This window comes from Pomacea canaliculata, linkage group LG4 (genome assembly GCF_003073045.1).
Source record: "Pomacea canaliculata isolate SZHN2017 linkage group LG4, ASM307304v1, whole genome shotgun sequence".
In the NCBI taxonomy this organism is placed as follows: domain Eukaryota; kingdom Metazoa; phylum Mollusca; class Gastropoda; order Architaenioglossa; family Ampullariidae; genus Pomacea; species Pomacea canaliculata.
In genome coordinates this window covers 1404030-1421865 of record NC_037593.1, presented here as the reverse complement: position 1 = coordinate 1421865, position 17836 = coordinate 1404030, and the positions used below count along the sequence as shown (strand labels likewise).

The 17836-nt window shown below is 35.7% G+C and overlaps 1 protein-coding gene across 10 annotated transcripts in view; it reads right to left on the bottom strand.

The window, feature by feature from the left end:
- The window catches only part of LOC112561054 (neurofibromin-like), a 76268-nt gene that overhangs the window by 33413 nt on the left and 25019 nt on the right, over positions 1-17836 (bottom strand). For 9 of the 10 annotated variants that reach the window (XR_003098646.1, XM_025233231.1, XM_025233235.1 and 6 more), the window contains exons 28-35: positions 17291-17469; positions 16557-16768; positions 16056-16139; positions 13579-13760; positions 12965-13057; positions 6682-6818; positions 2689-2863; positions 1779-1925 (exon numbers count right to left, since the gene is read on the bottom strand). Coding sequence is in view for 9 of the 10 variants with exons in the window: in XM_025233231.1 (XP_025089016.1) it covers positions 1779-1925; positions 2689-2863; positions 6682-6818; positions 12965-13057; positions 13579-13760; positions 16056-16139; positions 16557-16768; positions 17291-17469 (1209 nt within the window). In the remaining variant the exon portion in view is untranslated. Of the gene's footprint in view, positions 1-1778; positions 1926-2688; positions 2864-6681; positions 6819-10000; positions 10126-12964; positions 13058-13578; positions 13761-16055; positions 16140-16556; positions 16769-17290; positions 17470-17836 lie in introns of all 10 variants that reach the window. The other variant, XM_025233234.1, reaches the window with a different exon arrangement.

Sequence of the window (17836 nt, the reverse complement as noted above, 5' to 3'; positions counted from 1 at the left end):
TTTAGTGGAGTGACACTGTTTTAAAAAATGTTGTAATAAAGATTGTATAATGTAAAATGTGTCAGCTGATACAGAAAATAACACATAAGCTGTACTACATCTTTATGGAAAAAATAATCCCACAGACACTGCAAATGTTGTGGACACATCACACGACAGTACATATTTTATGTACAAATAAATGTCATGAAAGTATAAGTTATTAACAAATCTCATGACAGCATATGCTATATATAAAAAAGCAAATGCTATGGAAATGATTTACGTTACATAACTTCTTACCCACCCAAGAATACCCCACACAAATTTTCTACAACCTAAAGATGAACATTTGGCCATAAAAATATTCAATCACATAACAAGGTTTTTTTGTTTATATCAGCAGTTATCTCCACAACTTTTTTCCCCCTAGAAAAGGAATGGGTTGAAAGAGGACTTTCAAAGTCTGTTGCCCAAACCACACAAATCTGTCATTTTTCAGGTTTCTTTGAACCTGCTGTAGACCCATCTAAAACTTTCTGAAAATATACTAGTATGGAAATTTTCTGCATTATTGATTATTGCAAGTAATGCAGTCTGGAACTTTCTAATGCATTCTAAATAAATTATAGTACATCACAATGGGACTTCAGGAGATTGGTAGCTGAAGCTCTGCCAGGCAGGTTGTGATCATACCTGAATCAATGCTCCTGGAATATTTTAGAAGGTTGCAACTTTTTGACTGCACACCATCATTTTAGCTGACTACAATCATATCTCTCGGACATTTACATTACTGAGACACTCCTTTCACATGCAAAATTTATCAATGAGACACCCCATCTCGTTTACAAGCTAACCCTTCTTAACAATCTCACAATTACCATCCCTTCCAGCACTCAGTAAGAAGAATCAATCTACAATTAAATCTTTGGTGTTTATATTTAATAGAAAAGATGATTACTAATGTTGCAAAATCTGTGACTGATATAAAGCAGCTGCATTTTACACCTTAACCAATAAATTTAAATTTATGATTTTAATGATTGGAAGAGGGTAGCTGCACATTAGGAAATCATTCAGTTCTACAAAAAAAAAACCCAAAAAAACACAAATAATCATACCATAAACAAAAGGAAACATTGTGAAAGTGGACAGCAGATTCTGAGTAGCATTTCATACAATAAAAAAGTCACAAAAGCCATGCAACTAATATTAAACCTTGACCAAGCAGTAACACATTTTTGTTGTACAAGATTATTTAAAGCAAATTGAAATAAATAAACTTGTCAACATAAACTCTATCACTCTTCAGGCAGGCTTGTATTCCATGCACAAATGTGCTCAGTCAAAACATGAAAGCACAGCTTTGAGGAAACTTTGTAAAAGGCTGAATTTGTTTTTAATTTAAATTTTACTTTTTTATTTAGGGTAAAGGGATGCAACAAATTTCATAAACAACAGTGGAAGGAATGCAACAATTAACAGAAAAAATTCAGAAAAGAACAGCATTTGAAAACCAGAATAACACTTATAAAATAAGGACATCTCACTTGACGCATTTGTCAAGACTGAAACAACATTGTCTTGGCTAAGTCTTCCACTGTTGCCAAAACCATTCATAAAACTAAAGCAGTTTTCTACATTCAGTCAATTCTCAAACCTAAAGCATATGCCAAACAACCTCCTACCCTCATCAAAGGAAAGAAACAAAGATTAGACACTGGGATGAAAGCCCCTTGCCCATGCAACAGAAGCACACAAAGAAGATGAAGTACAATAAAACATTTGAGAACCACCTGCTGCTGGATAAGTAATCCCCAATCTTCTCCTGATTGTTCCACAACAGGCGATGCAGTGCCAAGACATTGGCATCATTGATAAACGATAGATTGTGGTTGCCTGCATCCAGTGTCTCACAATCAGACGCAATCTCTGTGAAAAATCTGAAACAATCACCAAAGTCACTCACAAAAAATGAATCATGAAATTAAACAAGAAACAGGATACATGATCAATTAATATCCCTGATATTATTTCATGCCATTAATGCTAGTCTAAAAAAACAGTTGCTGTTATTTTAGATGAGGAATTTTTAACCTTACTGTATACAGTGTGTTTACCCATTACTGGGTGTGATGTTGTTATCATAATTATTATAAAACATGGGTTAAGAGCCTTCTAGAAACCATTTGATCTGGCCCCACAAAAGCAACAGCAGTGGGACTTGAAAATCAATAAATCTAGGGGTTTTTTTTTCTCAACATAAATTGTTCTTTAGAGGATCAAAATATAAACATAAAGTTAGAGGGATAATCAAGGCATGCCCATTATGGGATAAACAGGACACATATGAGTACATGATGGGACTGACGCATATGTTTCTTGTTGACTGCACAAAGCCTGCCCGCCTGTATTGCAGTGACTCAGGACAGTCAGTGTCAGGCAGGCCGAGAGTGTACACATAGCAAGAGTGTTAAAACAGTGGCAAAAATAGCAGGTTCATTTGTAAGTTGATAATTTTTATGGCCTTCAAATAATACTATAAATAACCAAATGCCCCTTGACAGTAAAAAGGTTCCCCACCCCTGTTATAAGCAATAAGAACCAAAACATTTTAAGTAATTTTTAAAAGAAAACTAATGTGTTAAAGCCATTTTATTGCCACACAATTAATGGGATTTTATCTTACCATCAATAAAAGCTCACCTTCGGCCATTTTCAAAATTGCTTTTGAGGAATTCGTTAAAAGCCATCATGTGAACTTCTTTGGTAAACAAAAGATGGTTGGCGATGTTCTGCATAATTTTGCACATGAGTGTCAGACCGCGCTTCATACGTAGGGTTGGTTCTTTCTCTACAATGCCTGACTCATAAGGTGAGACTGTTAGCACAACAGATACATTGACTTGAGTCATTAACAAGAAATGAAAAAGCAAGCCTTAACTAGACAAACATAAATATTTATCTTTTCCTTGTTACTTGACAATCAATACATCTTAAAACTCTGTTCAATGAAAAAAGAAGAAATACAAAGTGCATTTTAACAAAACTGACAGAGTATGTTAAAAGAAGATAACTCATACAAATCTAAACCAAATGGAAGGAATAAAGCAATGCTACAACAATGTAATATCAATTATTCCTATAAAACCAAGTAAAAATTTGGTGACTATGCTGTCAAACCACAATTAAGAAGCTGAGGCTACATTAAAGCACTGGCTGCCAACAATGATAACAACTTTATCCTCACCAAAGCTGTGAACTAGCAAAAAAAAAAATTCAAGCATCTAGGAGGGTGTCTCGAAATATTTTGATGCGTACAGGTTCAAGTCATTTAAAGACAGTAATCACAGACTTATGTGCATTGCCAAGCCCAACATTATAATGAATATGGTTAGAAACTAGCAGCAGCATCGATTTTATTTTTAAAAGAATGAAATGAATTTCCAATGAATTATTCTAGAAACTTTTCACCTGTTTAGAAGAGATAACATCATGAAGATAAGATAGAAATTATTCTTCCAAATAAGCAAATGTGAAAAAGCTAGGGAGAATGTAGGGCTATGCTACCTAAGAGTGTGCATTACTATGGATGAAGGGGTGTTAGCAACAGTGGTTTTGAGCAGTTCACCTCAAATGCACTGCCCCAGTCTCAGACAGCTCCAAGACATCCCCAGTTACCACTCAAATAAAACTGAATTGAGTGGCCTATAAATAATTTGAATGTGTACAAACAAGCAGTTCTTAAGACAATGCTACAAAGTTTACCAGCTAGTATATAAAAATCAAGAAAAATTAAGCTTCACGCCTTACAATTAGTAAGATTTATCAACAAGATCAATAGGATTCAACACTACAGGACTAAGACACTCTTTCTAGCTACAATAAATTTCCTTCAATTCAAAATCTTGGAAAGATGATTCCTCAGGTGTCTGTTTCTCACTAAACATTGTTCTTCCTTAGAATGAAAGTGCTTTCACCTAGAAGTGATTCTGCATCATGAAAGCAATGAGATGATCAGGATTTAGAGGGGCGTATGCTCATGATGCTTGCATACAAAGGCCAAGGAAACATGATCAGTGTTACTCATTTTTAATCAGTTTTTTTCATATCTTCTATTTTGCTTACAATTTACTTATATCTTCTATATTTATATTTATGTACTTGTTATTTCAGACAACCAACACTATGTTAAAAACAATCACGCATATCATGTGAACTTCCAGGATGGGAGTTACAAGTGAACAACACACTGTTTCACCAAAAAAGAAAAACAAAGGAAGATTGGTGGTGACTAAAATGCTGAAATAAGCTTAGACAATGGCCAGGAACAGTATGCTTGGATTGTGAGAAACAAGTAACAGAGGCTTAAGACTCCTAGACCTGTTATTTGCACAAAACAAAAACTCACCATGGGCAATACCTTCAACCCTTAAAGGGAGTGAAGGCCATTTATAGGTTAAGGAGATTTACACAGCACACTTATCCCATTAAACAGTTCAAAGCAAGAGTTGTGCATTTAACTCAGGTTTTGACATCAATGTAAATTGTTTTCTGCAAAGGAATCCTACATGTAGATGCAAGCTTAGAATTTGTATTTATTTACAGTAATTTGCACATATATATACACAAAATCTGACACTTTCAAATTTATGTTCCCAAAAAACAATAAGAGAATAAAAGTTCTAAAAAAGCAACTGGTTGGCATGCACAACTGCACAAAGATTGGGGTATGTGTATGTACAGAAACACAGCCTCATAGAAATCACATATATTTCACTTACTAAAAAATAAAGGTTTTTTTGTAACACCACTTTCAAATGAACAGACTGATCAAACTGAAATTTTACTTTGCAAAATACTTCTATGTTTTATTCAAGCCATCCATGTTTAAAGGGAATAGTCTCCATGCTGTAAAGACCTCATTTTGTCTCTATGTGCTGCCTAACATTGGTTATGCCAATAGAAACTTACACACATGATGGGCTAAGCAGGTACACCGTAATTTCAACCTTTTTATTGCTTCATTGCAGGTGCTAACAAAACACCTGCCGGTTGTCCAAAGTTTGTTAATAAAGTTTGTGAATGTCACACATGGTAAACCACTGCATACAAGAGAAAACTTAATAAAATTACTGCTGAAAAACAAAGTAAACGATGATAAAAAAATTAAATATAGAACTAGTAAAGTCACATATTTAAATATATACCTACATGCTGTTTAAATCATGTGACTCAAAAAAAAAAAGTAAAATAAAGAAATCTTGAGCTGAATATTTGTAGCAAAAATACCACAAAAAATATCTACCTGCTGTGTTCCCTGTGTGGGAACACTGTAGGCTCTATGTGCTTATTGCACAGAGTAATGAATATTACACTTGCAATTGAAATCCATAAGTAAATGCAGAAACTTTTCACAGGAGGTGCATAAAAAGGGAGTAAAAAGGGAGAATCTCTACCCCCTCACAAGCATCCTGCCAGTGGCAAGCTGATCACCCATGTTGTGAACCATGACAGTTTATGTCACATCCCATCCACTTTAGATTTACCAAAATTCTTGTTAAATTTTAATGAAACTTTCTTCCCCTCCACCTAACTTAAAAACTTATTTGTTAAAAGTTTCAACACTAATTGTAAACTAAAGGGTTGGTGAAGATGTTCCTCATTAACTCTAGTCCCAAAATTTCCTTTAACTTTCTTTGTTTCCAACTGTAAAGCTTTAAAATTTCCACAAAATCTTATGTTAGTACTATATATTAACCCAATTTCTGATTAATTCCTAATTAACTAATTATACAATATCATGAAGAAACCTATGTTTTCCGATGCTAGGCATTTTTTTTAACGGAATCTTATCAATTAGTTACACAATCCTGCTCAGCAGTTTATCCAGTTATCTGAATAAATAGCAAAATACACCTTCAAAAGTGTATGCAGAAACACAAGTACAAATGTACTGTTAGCCAGTCCCCTGAAACACCCTGGGGACAAATCTACCTTTAACAAGTATATATACTGAAACACCACAGCACTCTTTCACAAAGAATACTTCAGAAACACTTCCAAGACAAATGCCCCCTTAAAAAAATTACCATAACACCATAGTGAAAATGCAAATAGTTGAGCCTGTAAGGTCTTTTGAATAGTTAAAATATCTGTCTTAGATGCATATGTCTTTTCCATACTAGGTTTGCAAAAAATCATTCCACAATAAAAAGCTTCAATTTCTTTTACCAAACAGCTTTTACTAATCACAAACAAAACAAGTTTAGAGTTTCTTTAATTCTTATTTTTCTTGTCTTAAGAAATTTTATATAAACACTTTAATGATTTTGCCAGCTTGCGACAACATGCAGTTTTTAGGACAAAGACAGCTTTCTTTTTATTAGTCCTTCCTATGTAAGAAGCACATCTTTAAAAGCTTCAGAGCAAAAGCAAGGCATAGCAGTAGCAATAAAAGGGCTAGTACAATTTCATGAATATCCACATGCACTTCAAAACTAAAAACATGCAGGGTTGGAAAGGAAACCTGTTGCCCAGTTTGTTTATGGGACTCAGCTTCAAGCCTCTGACAGGTCAGACTGAAGGCCCAAGGCAGAACAACCAATCAAAATTTTCCTTTAAAACCAGGATGCGAATGAAACGCAAAAGGGCCCAGGATGTGATTGAAACACAAAGGGGCCTAACTCTTAGTGTTACCTATGGCAGGGTTGATGAAGCGTAAAAATATGACGGTGCCGATAACAGTCCATACAGCCTCAGCGCTGCTTTGCTGGAATCTCTGGGTGACCACTTGGTACAAGCAATGGCACATGCTGCGTAGCTTGGGTGGAAATCTGAGAAAATTAATGCCATGACATGGCATTTAGACAGTTACAGGCCTATATAACAATATGTTAGAAGCTATGGCAACATGCAAGTTGTTGCACTTGGCCTGCAAGGGGGACAAGAAGCTGTGGAAGCAGAAAAAGCATCCAGTTAAGAGTCAAACAGAAAATTAACAGGAAATTCTTTACTAAAAATATTTTCCTTCAAAAAAAAAATATAGTAAGGTCCTGCAGACATCTGCTAGCGCACATCAAGTTAAGAACCATATGCCTGCTGCAGTTTGTAAGACGAGTGAAAAACATTTTGTTGCACTCTTTAGCGCCACTTCACACATGGCAATCTGAGGATGGAAGTGAAATTTTCTGGGTATAAGTGCTTGAACACTGTTATCTGCAAACAATATTTATATCAAAGTCCTAGATGTTCATGCACTAAAACCGTGGGTGTAATAAGATGTAATGCTTTTATTAATTGGTACTGTTCCATGACTGCCACTGCTGTACAAAGAGAGTGTAGTTAAAAGCACAGCACAAGGAATCCACACAAATTTACAGTTTAAAACTTATAAAAACAAATTACAACAAGAATCTGTATAAAATCAGGATCCGTTGCCAAACATCTTGAGGAGGAAGAAAAACTGACAAAAAGACTATATTAGCAGAACCTTTGTTCTCAGACAAAGCAAAAATATCTTGAAATTTTTTTTTAAATCTTCATCAGCATCCTTCTATTTTCTTTGGGTAGCTAATAAAAAAAAAACCCAGACCAACCTGCAATAATTCGGTTTTTGAGGGAACACGATAAGTCAGTTGCTGGTTATCAGTCTGCATTGTTTACCAAATGCCAAATGTTCAACACTGGCACATGATACACATTTTACAAAATAATGAAAGGTCTTTTAGTGGCTGTGGCAGTTTGGCTGGTTGTCTGTATCTTATTCTGTGTACATGAAAATACTTGCTCAGTGGTACTATTTGTATATGTCTTATTCTGTGTACCTATTGGGTGTTACATTATTTGTAAGACTTACTCTGTGTACATGTCTTCGGTGATACAAGTATTATTTGTATATGCACACTGTAGGCTACTGGCCTTCTATTATTTAAGATTCCTCTGAGCTTGCAGCAAAGTGGGCAAATAAATCTATTATTATTATTTTATTAAGATAGCAGTGAGTCAAGTTGGTCAAACAAGTCACAATAAAAGTAGCAAGAATTAGTATCACACACAGTAGAAGATCCTGTTTCATGCCATGCACATGGTATCACTCAGGCCTGTATTAACAGTATTAATATAGAAATCAGGGAAAGTAATTTAAGTGTTGGGCAATATCCTGTAGCTCTGCAACATCTTAAGATTTTTTGTTGTGGGGGCAAGGAAATTTTCCATACGCACACTAAAAAGATTGAATTCTTGCAAAGAATTCTTTGTATATAATCTTATATAAAGCTCTAAAATTCATACCTTTTTGGGGTGGTTATTTGCTGGTGCATATATATGAATTTATGAAGATAATTGGCTAAATTAGCAGCCTCTTAGTCAATAAGCGTGATTGTACTTCCATTCACCATTTTAAAATACAAAGTATTAAAATAAAACACTTAAAACCCCATTTTACATTCATTTAGTTGTTTCAACAAAGTGAATGTTAGACATCAAACAGCTCTCCCTCTTTTTAGATGACAAAGACTTTTTCTGACCTGTTTTTGCTAACTGTTATGACTGCTATGGTTGATTAACTGCTCTGCCATAGACTGTGACAGTGCCACAGCTATCTGTTTCTCTCTTATGCAGAAAATGAAAGACTGGATTTGAGTTACTGGCATGGCTGCAATTTTCAGCCAGGTTTTTTTTTTTTTTTGATGGTAGAGTCAGATCAGAGAGAGACAATAAAATGAAAATGAGAAAATAGTGAAAAGTGTACGTCAGTAGAGGAATGTTCTAACTGCTTGCCTTCACCTTTATTCTCTATGTACAATGGACTGAACATACTTAAATGGACTGAACATGAGAAGGACTGAAGGTGCTAAATAGATCATTTTTAGTTTTCTTGAACATCGGCATTTGCGTGCAATGTGGCAATCAGCCATTAAACCATTAAGTCCACTTCTAAAGTATATGAATCTGAGTATACATCACACAATGTACAGCATTTTTAACAGGCAGTGCTCCTGGAAGGGCAGTTTTAGTGACCACAATGTGCTAAGTGGTAAGTTTGTAAGACTTTGACTAACCATGATAACAAGGAAATGGGTTTCTATTCTAAACCTGCTCATACTATGATGAATCTGATCTTTTTGACAAATCATCAGGGCTGCACTGCACATAATTAACTCACATAAGAAAACACTTCTCAGAGAACGTGAGAGAAGAAGCAATACAAGGGAGGCAAGACAATGCTAGCAATATCCAGTGACTTTAGACAGCACAGGCATTCGGAAAGAAAATGTTGGAAGGATGCTTGTCAATAAACAAATGGCAGTGAAAAGCTTTGCTTTCTGTGTTCAACCACAAGAAACCATAGTGCCATATCAAGTGATAAAAAGAAAAACACTTTAAGTGTGCAATGTTTTATGTACACAAGCTGCAGATATGGCCACTCACAGCTAAATACCTCTAGCTAATGTTTCTATTTTTGGCTAGATTTTTAAAAAGTAAGCTAAATTATATAAAACTGTTGCATAGTATGTTAATCCTAACATCATACCTTACTATGACATCAAAACCCTGATGCCATTAGGACCAAACTAAGCAGATATGCCTTTCAAGTTTTCATCTCCTAGAATGTTTTTTGAGTGTTCAAGCATCATGCAATGAATCACAGCATCCAATTAAAAATAAGACTTGCAGGCATTTATTCATGTGAGGGCAAACCAGCATCAAACATGTTAGGAAGCCACAGACAAAAGACAGACAAATATTGGTGAGAAGACAAGTCTGGCATCAGATGTGTTAGAGTGCCAAGAACAGTCAGGTGGCATCAGATGTGTTAGAGTGCCAAGAACAGTCAGGTGGCATCAGATGTGTTAGAGTGCCATGAACAGTCAGGTGGCACAGCAATCAAGAATCCAAGGTGTTAGAACATGCATCATACAGCAGCCCAAGCATGAACTGCTAGGGACAGAGCCAGGCTAAGCTAAGGCTGCTTGATGGTAGGAGCAGCTAAGCAGCAGCAACGGGGGCAGGTTACCTAAAGCAGGATTGTAAAAACGGAGGAATATGACGGTGCCAGTAGCTGTAATGCTGTCGCCGGGGAATCGCAGGCTGATCACCTGGTCCAGACAGTGGCACATGGTCTGCAGCTTGGGAGGGAACCTGCAGTCATGGGACAGGTAAACAGGGGGCTGGGTTAAAGCACTGATGCCATCATGTTTTCACATCACCACCACCACCACTCTAACCTAAATAATAAGTTCACAAAATCATTTAGCTTGACTAAAATACTGAGCATGACATATATTTAACTTCACAACAGATAACCAAGGCAAGATATTCTCCATATATCTGTCTTTGTCGGCAAAAGAATGATGAACTGCAACAAGGCTGCAAAACAAAGCAAAAGTGTAGAAAGAACATGTATCTACTTCTGTGGTAATAACAGATTACAGCAGACACAAGTGACCTGTAGAATAACTAATTACACTATACAACAATCATTTAAACCAATAGTAAAAGCATTGAGCACACAATGGTCTGTAAACATCTCTCATAAGAATGAAACAAGACAAAGGCAAGGCCAACCATTCGTTCATTAGTCACTCTATGTCAACATAAACTTTTTCCTTTCTGCAAGTTCTGGAAGTTAGCAGCAACACAGATTGTGCTAGGACAGAATAGAGAAATGACTGAAACAATAAGACATAAAAGGTAACAAACATTAATAAGAAGCAGATGAAAATACCAAAATAATATTTTTTTAAAAATGCATGACTCTGAAGCAAAACAATTTGTGAAATAGTCTAAAGATGTCCCAGCACATCCACCAGGTTGTGTTAAGAGAGTCTGCAGTCAGATTCTGCAGATACCTATGAAACAAACAGAACACCAACTACTCCTTTCCTCAAACTGTTTTAAATTTTGGAACCTGCCACCTGCCTCCATTAAAAAAGCATTGTAAAATAAATCTGTAGAGTTGTAAAATACTTTCTATTGTCATTAAGTCCAAGAAAATTTGAGACAAATTTGTCTGAAGGGCAACCTGGTAATACTGTCAATGTGAAATATAAGGAGAGTTCTAAGGAAATTTTGTGAATTTAGAAATAGTGTTCACAAGTATACATTACACTTTTAACTAACTATCCAAGCATTTACCAACATCAGCAGTTTGTTTTCAACACAAAGACTGCAAAAGTAATAAGCACAAAGATATATTTAATACTTTAAAATACAAATAATTATCTTATTTGACAACTATTCTGTTCTAAATTCTTCATGAATGTGTGATGGTTATGACTCTTCTTCCCTACCCAGACACCAGTTTATTGACTAATACGAAGCTAGCCTGTTATAAATTTAATACCTTTAAATACAAGTAGTTACTGATTATTCTAAAACTATTCTCTAGGAGTATGTGAGTGTAAGTCCCTGCTGATGACTCTTGCCTCTCACCAGCAACCAATCTGTTGACTTTTCTAATCAATCCTACCAAATTTTATTATGATTTAAGCGTTTACATTGTCTGTCATAGTAAAACCTGGTCTTGTAACTGGTCACCTTCTTACCATACCCAGGCTAACAAACAGATTCTTACAGATGTAGCTGCAGTTCCTGTTAACATATCCGGGACCCTTGCTTCCATTTTCATACCTTAACTAACGGAAAGTTTAAAGAAGTTAAACAAATACCCATGTAATATTCTAATAATTTTAATCCCACAAAAATCGCCTAGATCATAGAATCATAGAACATTCTACACACAACTATACATACATCCCCCATTTTAAGATCCATTTTATTGGGCTAGAAATGGTTGGAAGTTATCACAAAATCTAGGAAATATATTAGCTGACTGCCACCTTCTTTACTAGGTTCCACAATAGTTTAAATATGCATTCTACTTTCTTCTTGGTTATGGCACATTATCTTCCTAATTATATAACATCATCTATTTTGATTGAACAGTTAAACATCTATCAAGACTTTCTGATTATGACTTTCTGATTATCCCTCTTAGTTACAAACTAAAAATCTTTCACAGATGTATTTCACTATATAAATGTCCTGTTACAACTACCTCCCCAACCCATCTTACTATCAACAGTTTATGCTCTACTACATTTTGGGGGGGAAATTTGCATGTTGAAAAAAATTTACTAAATTTTAAAATAGGCTACTTTTGGCCAACGTAATCTAATAAAATAAGCAAATTTTGAAAGAAATTGCTTGTTCTATAGGTCACCAACTTTGACTCAAACCACATTGCTCCAGTCATAGCTCCTATATCATCCCAACATCAAAAGTTGAATCTATCCAGACTAAGAAGACAAATTAATCTCCAATTGCAGGAGTAGTTATTTAAGTCACATATTATCAACATTTCCATGCATTGTCTGAAAAAGTTCAGCTACCATTTTACTAAACAAAAATGGCTGCTTTGCTATATTCATTCATAGATAAATGACAAATAATGGCACATAACACTTTTAGAGCATTTTTGGGGCATTTCTTTAGCCTAGGGGCCTGGTTGATTCGACTTTTGGTGTTGACAAGATGTCTTATGTGGGACAATATGGTCAGGGTAGAGTTGATTACTCAGGTGGGAGGTTGATATCGCTGAGAAATGGTTTTTGGTTGAAATGACTGTGCCCCCCCCCCCACCTCACCTTCTGAGTCTTAATAGGGAGGTTCTAGGGAGACACAGCCTATTTGATTGTGTCTCATTATCTTCTTGTGTGTCATTTTCTTCTTGATTATGTCATGTTATTTAAGTTACACTGTCTATTTTCTGTATAAAAAATGGCAAAAAAAAAAAAGTTAAATTGCTGAAAACCCAAAAGTTTCCAATGTACATAGCAACAGCTTTGAGAAAGGATGACAGAATAAAAATCTGAGGGAAAAAAAGTGAAAGGTAGTACCTGGTTTTGAACACAGAGGAATATATATATACACACACATGTGCGCGTGCACACACACAAAATAGCAAACACTGACTTACTTGGGAGCAGATTCAACTATTGCTGTGAAGACTTTCTGGGTCATCTCGAGCAAGTTTCTCTTGTTATCCTCTAGATTCTCACCTTGCTCCAGCCTTCAGACAGTGCGAACAAAGAAGCTCAATCTAAACAGCTATAAGTGTTTGTAACAGTAGTTATAGACCCACAGTGCAAAACTTATTTGCAATCACCATCTTGTGCTCAGAACAAGATACCATTTCCAAAATCTGAGTTCATAATTTGCCTCCATTATTGAGGTACATGCACAGGGCCCATGCTAGGTTGCCTTGTTAAGTTTACAGAATGCGGTTTTTTATTTTTTTTTCAGAAATGAAGGGTAAAATAAACTGGGCATCTATCATTAGAACAAAGTTATTTGGATTTGGCTTTGTGTGGATGAATCAGGTGGTACAAAATGTAAGTTTATTTATAGGCAAATTAAAAGAACGACAAGTTCTGTGCTTTTCACCCAGATTTTTTTAAACATTGTCTTGTCCTGGGGACACTCCAGTCCTTAAACAAATAAAGATTTAATTCTTCAGACATCTAAGTATACAATTAGATGACATATACGTGAAAAGAATAATGGGAACAGCATGTTTTCATAGTGACCAACCTGGTCTGATCAATCTCATAGGACACATGACACTCTTTCTCCAGATGAAACATCTCTTGTATAAGTGGGGACAGAAGATCACACAAATACCACTGCCCATAAAACCGAAAGCAGTAGGCCATGATCTTGCTGGCAAGACTGTTGCCACGGAATAATGTCTGCATGCAGTCTGCAAGCTCCACCTGTAACATAAAGGCTTCTAGAAGATGTGTTCACATTTCCCTTTCAGAAATCTGCCTCACTTTATTTGGCTGCTAAATTTTATCCTCCATTAATCCAGAATAGCATCACCAACTAGCAATTTGTGCCTCTCCTGTTTGATGATTCTACATGTCTGTACAGTAAAAACTCACTATGATTATAAAGCATAATGCTAGCTCGTGTTTCTGCAATATTAGCTCTTAACACATGCCTCTACAGTAAACTAAGCTCTTCATGCAGGCTTCTAAAGCATACTATAAACTTCTTGTAACAAATTAAGAACTTCACATATCTGCCACACAAGTTCATGTTCTTTTTAACACATTCACAACACAGCACATAAACTTGTGAATTTCTCTCAAAAATGTCACGCATAGGCATGTATAACATTAATTAATTTTTACAATAAATTTTACACCCCCATATATTTGTTTTTCCATCAAGTTTTGCGAGATATCCTTTTAAATACTAAATTGATGTAAGACTGATGCTTTATTGTAAACCTTTATTGTATGTCTCTGTATGTCACCTTTATTTTGTTATCACACTTTTATTTTATGTTTCTGTTATTACATCTCATTCACTCTACATTTTCCTCTTCCCCTGTTTCATTCCAAAAAACTTTAAACATTCAGTGAATGATCTGATGATCCAAAGGATTTGTATTTTAAGGTGGAGACCGAAAGCATGAACCCAGAAATGTTTGTGTTATCTGTATTTTGTGTGGTCAAAGAAAGTTTCAAATCAGGAAATGTTTCTTGGGCTATTGCTCAAATTATAAAGCAAGCTTGTAATGCTATAGGACTAAAACTAGCACTAAGTACATAATCAAGCAACATGGGTATTTACACACTACTAGCTCATGCATGCAAATTAACCAATGCTTCATGCATAGCTTTGTGTACTTCACAAGTATCTTTGCTGCATAAAGAGGGCTGGTGCTTATGCACTAAGCTCCTATTTGACAAATTTGTAAGAGAGCAAAGCTTGTAGATTATTATCATTATTTCACGTATGCTTGTGCTAAATGCAGCATTAAAGACCATACCTAAAGATTCAGATTTGTTTTACAGATATCGATAGATATTGCCAAAATATATCTACTCTGTAAATTACAGCATCTTATATCAAATATGAAGTATTTATAAATATTTATGAAATATATAAATGCAAAAAATTGAGTGCAAGAAAATTGTGCTACGTAAATTTCTTCTGGTTTTGAGGTAGCAGGCTGAGATGTTAGAGAGACCATATTTTGGGGTGGCTAGCTTTTTCTAGTGCAGGCATTGCTCATCTCCCTCTCCTGATTCTACCAGTTTCTGACAGCTGGGCAACTTGCACAAGTCTGCTGCACTGCATCTTATCAAACTGGCATGCCTACAGGATCAGAGTTCTATAACCACTTGGTTATTCGTTATTTGTCTTTCAGAATATGATCGGTAACAGTTTTAGTCACAAAAAATCTAAAGCTTAGGTTGTCTGTATCCAGTAATATCTCAGCAATGCTCCTTCCATTTTCTACAGCTGATATCTTTTGTGCTCTGGTCAGCCATGTTTTAGTGTAAAGTACAGGCAACTGGCTGCAGCACACCACACTGATGTCACTTCCATTATGGAGGTAACTTGCAGTACTTTTAATAAATTGTTATTTTGCAATTTTAAGTTTCAGTGATTAATTAGTGACTTTAATGGAGTCATTTGGGCTTGATATTTGATATATTTTTGCATTTAGTATGGTCTTTAAAGGACTATTTCTAAAATTTAGAACAAACTTTGCGCATTTTCATATGCTAAATTGATGTCTCTATAAATTAGTAAGAATTTCAAGCATGTCTCTGCTATTCATTTTACTATTTCATGATATTTCATGACTATTACAGTTTTCTGGTGTTTTAACCCCAGCCCCACCCCTCAAGAATAAAAACTAAAGCACTTGTTCAGTTTACAATGAAATGTCACCTTTATTTTATGTTATCACAATCACTCTGCAAAGTTCACATGTCCATGTATACCATTCTTTGCAGGTTACCAAAATGAAAGTATTAATACTGCACACACCATTTATATGTCAGCAGTTATGATGCTCGTGCTATTTACATGGAAACTAAACCCTAATACTCTTCATACTATTTACATGGCAAATGAGCACAATTCTAAAGCATTCTGGTTAATATTACAGTATAAAACAAAAATTAATCACGAAATCTAAATGTTTGTTTACAGTAGCACAAGTTAAAGGTGAACAAAATAAGGGAATGCTTTCAATAAATACTGACCTCTTTGGAGAACATGTTCCACAAAAGTTGGTACAACAGGCGCTTGGCATCAAAGAGACTGACAAACACTCTAGCAAGTTCATCCTGCACAAAGAGTTTATCTGTCAGTACATGTAGACCCTAACCTACATGGTCCTTAATCTAGGTACAGCACATACAATAGTACAGGATGGATGAAACCAATTATTGTAAACCAATGCAATCTTTGTTCTCAATCAGTTTGAATTTACATCAGGACTGATGTGTATAATGAGTCTGGGAACAGTGTCATTTGGCAGTCTACCAAGTGTATTTACCAGTCTAGCAACAATGTCATTCTGCAGTCTTTCAACAGGCACGAGTGTTGAAGAGTAAAGAACATCTTCTAAACATCAGGATTATGAGTTCATAAAGCTTTCCATGCTACACACTATACTACAAATATTCTTTGATCTAAATACATTTAATTTCCAAGACTAGCCTGCAATAGTGGAACACTAAAACATTTAAGCCAAAACCAACCATCTGAGTATTGGAGACAACTTGTGCTAGTGCCATGGCTATGGGCAGTTCTCCCTTGTCACCAATCATGGTCACCAGCTCCACCAACCGCTCAAACCTGTCAGCTAGGGCTGTCTCAGCTAGCGTTTCAAATTCTGTTCCTTGCTGCAAGATTTTGGTCAGCACCTCCATAAAAGCTGCCCGTGTCTGAGGATCTTTATGGTAACCCAGAGCTAAAAGAGTTCCAAAAAAAATCCACCATAAATTTTCCAATTACTAGGTAAAAAACTTGAGTACTTGTATCAAAGGTTATATTCACGGCATCACCACAACCACTACCCGAATTGTCATCACCAGTTCAGTTGATTGTGAAAGCATTCTGATTATCTGACTGCTGTTACCATTTTACTCGGTTTTAAGCCTGGCTTCTCCTGGATGTTATTATTCCATGTCTTCTTTAGTCTACTTCTCATTCTACCTCCCTGCATTTTTCATGCCATAGCATTTTTGCTTTACAAATCTTTATGACTTTCAAATATTCCAAGACGTGAATACAGCAAGTGACATTGACCAACCTACTATGCCACCAACAGGTAACACATGGCAAGACATGACAGATGACCAACACGAACCATCTCAGAATGAAGTCATAATGACATAGCAATCGTTAAGGAAAGGATGGTGACTAACTAGAAAGATCCAATTAAAATAACTCAAGATAACACTGGTTAAGCATTAATAAGCAAGGTGCTGACCTATGGAGTGCATGAGCCCACTGTCAATGTTGGCATTGAGAAGATTGGACATGGCCTGCACAGTGCAGTTCCGGAGAGCACTCAGGTTTGACATGCTACGCTTGCGGTTGGGATCAAGAGCCTTATCCTGCTCTTCCTCTGAACAGTCGTTCAAAAGATTCATGAAAAGAGTCAGGTATCTGTGAAAAAAAGGAGAGTGCACCTTCACCAAGTTGCAGATTATAAGCATGGTGCTTTCTTTCCCCTTGTTTGTGAATGCATAAGGAAAAAAAAACAACAACAAAAACAAACTGATGTATTGTTGCAATTAATGTGTAAGCTAAATCAACACTACAGAAATTAATGTGTCACAAGGTCAATGAGTGGGCAAGCATAAATGATGGTATGATTTGTAAAACTCAATGACACATAAGTTATAAATATCATGTAAGCTGCTTGGTGGGAGAGGGGTATTATTAATTGTCTTCCTATAAAGTATTGCATAATCCATAAAAAGGACAGAAATTATCTGAGGAACAGCTGGACTAGGGACCTATCTCTATAAAC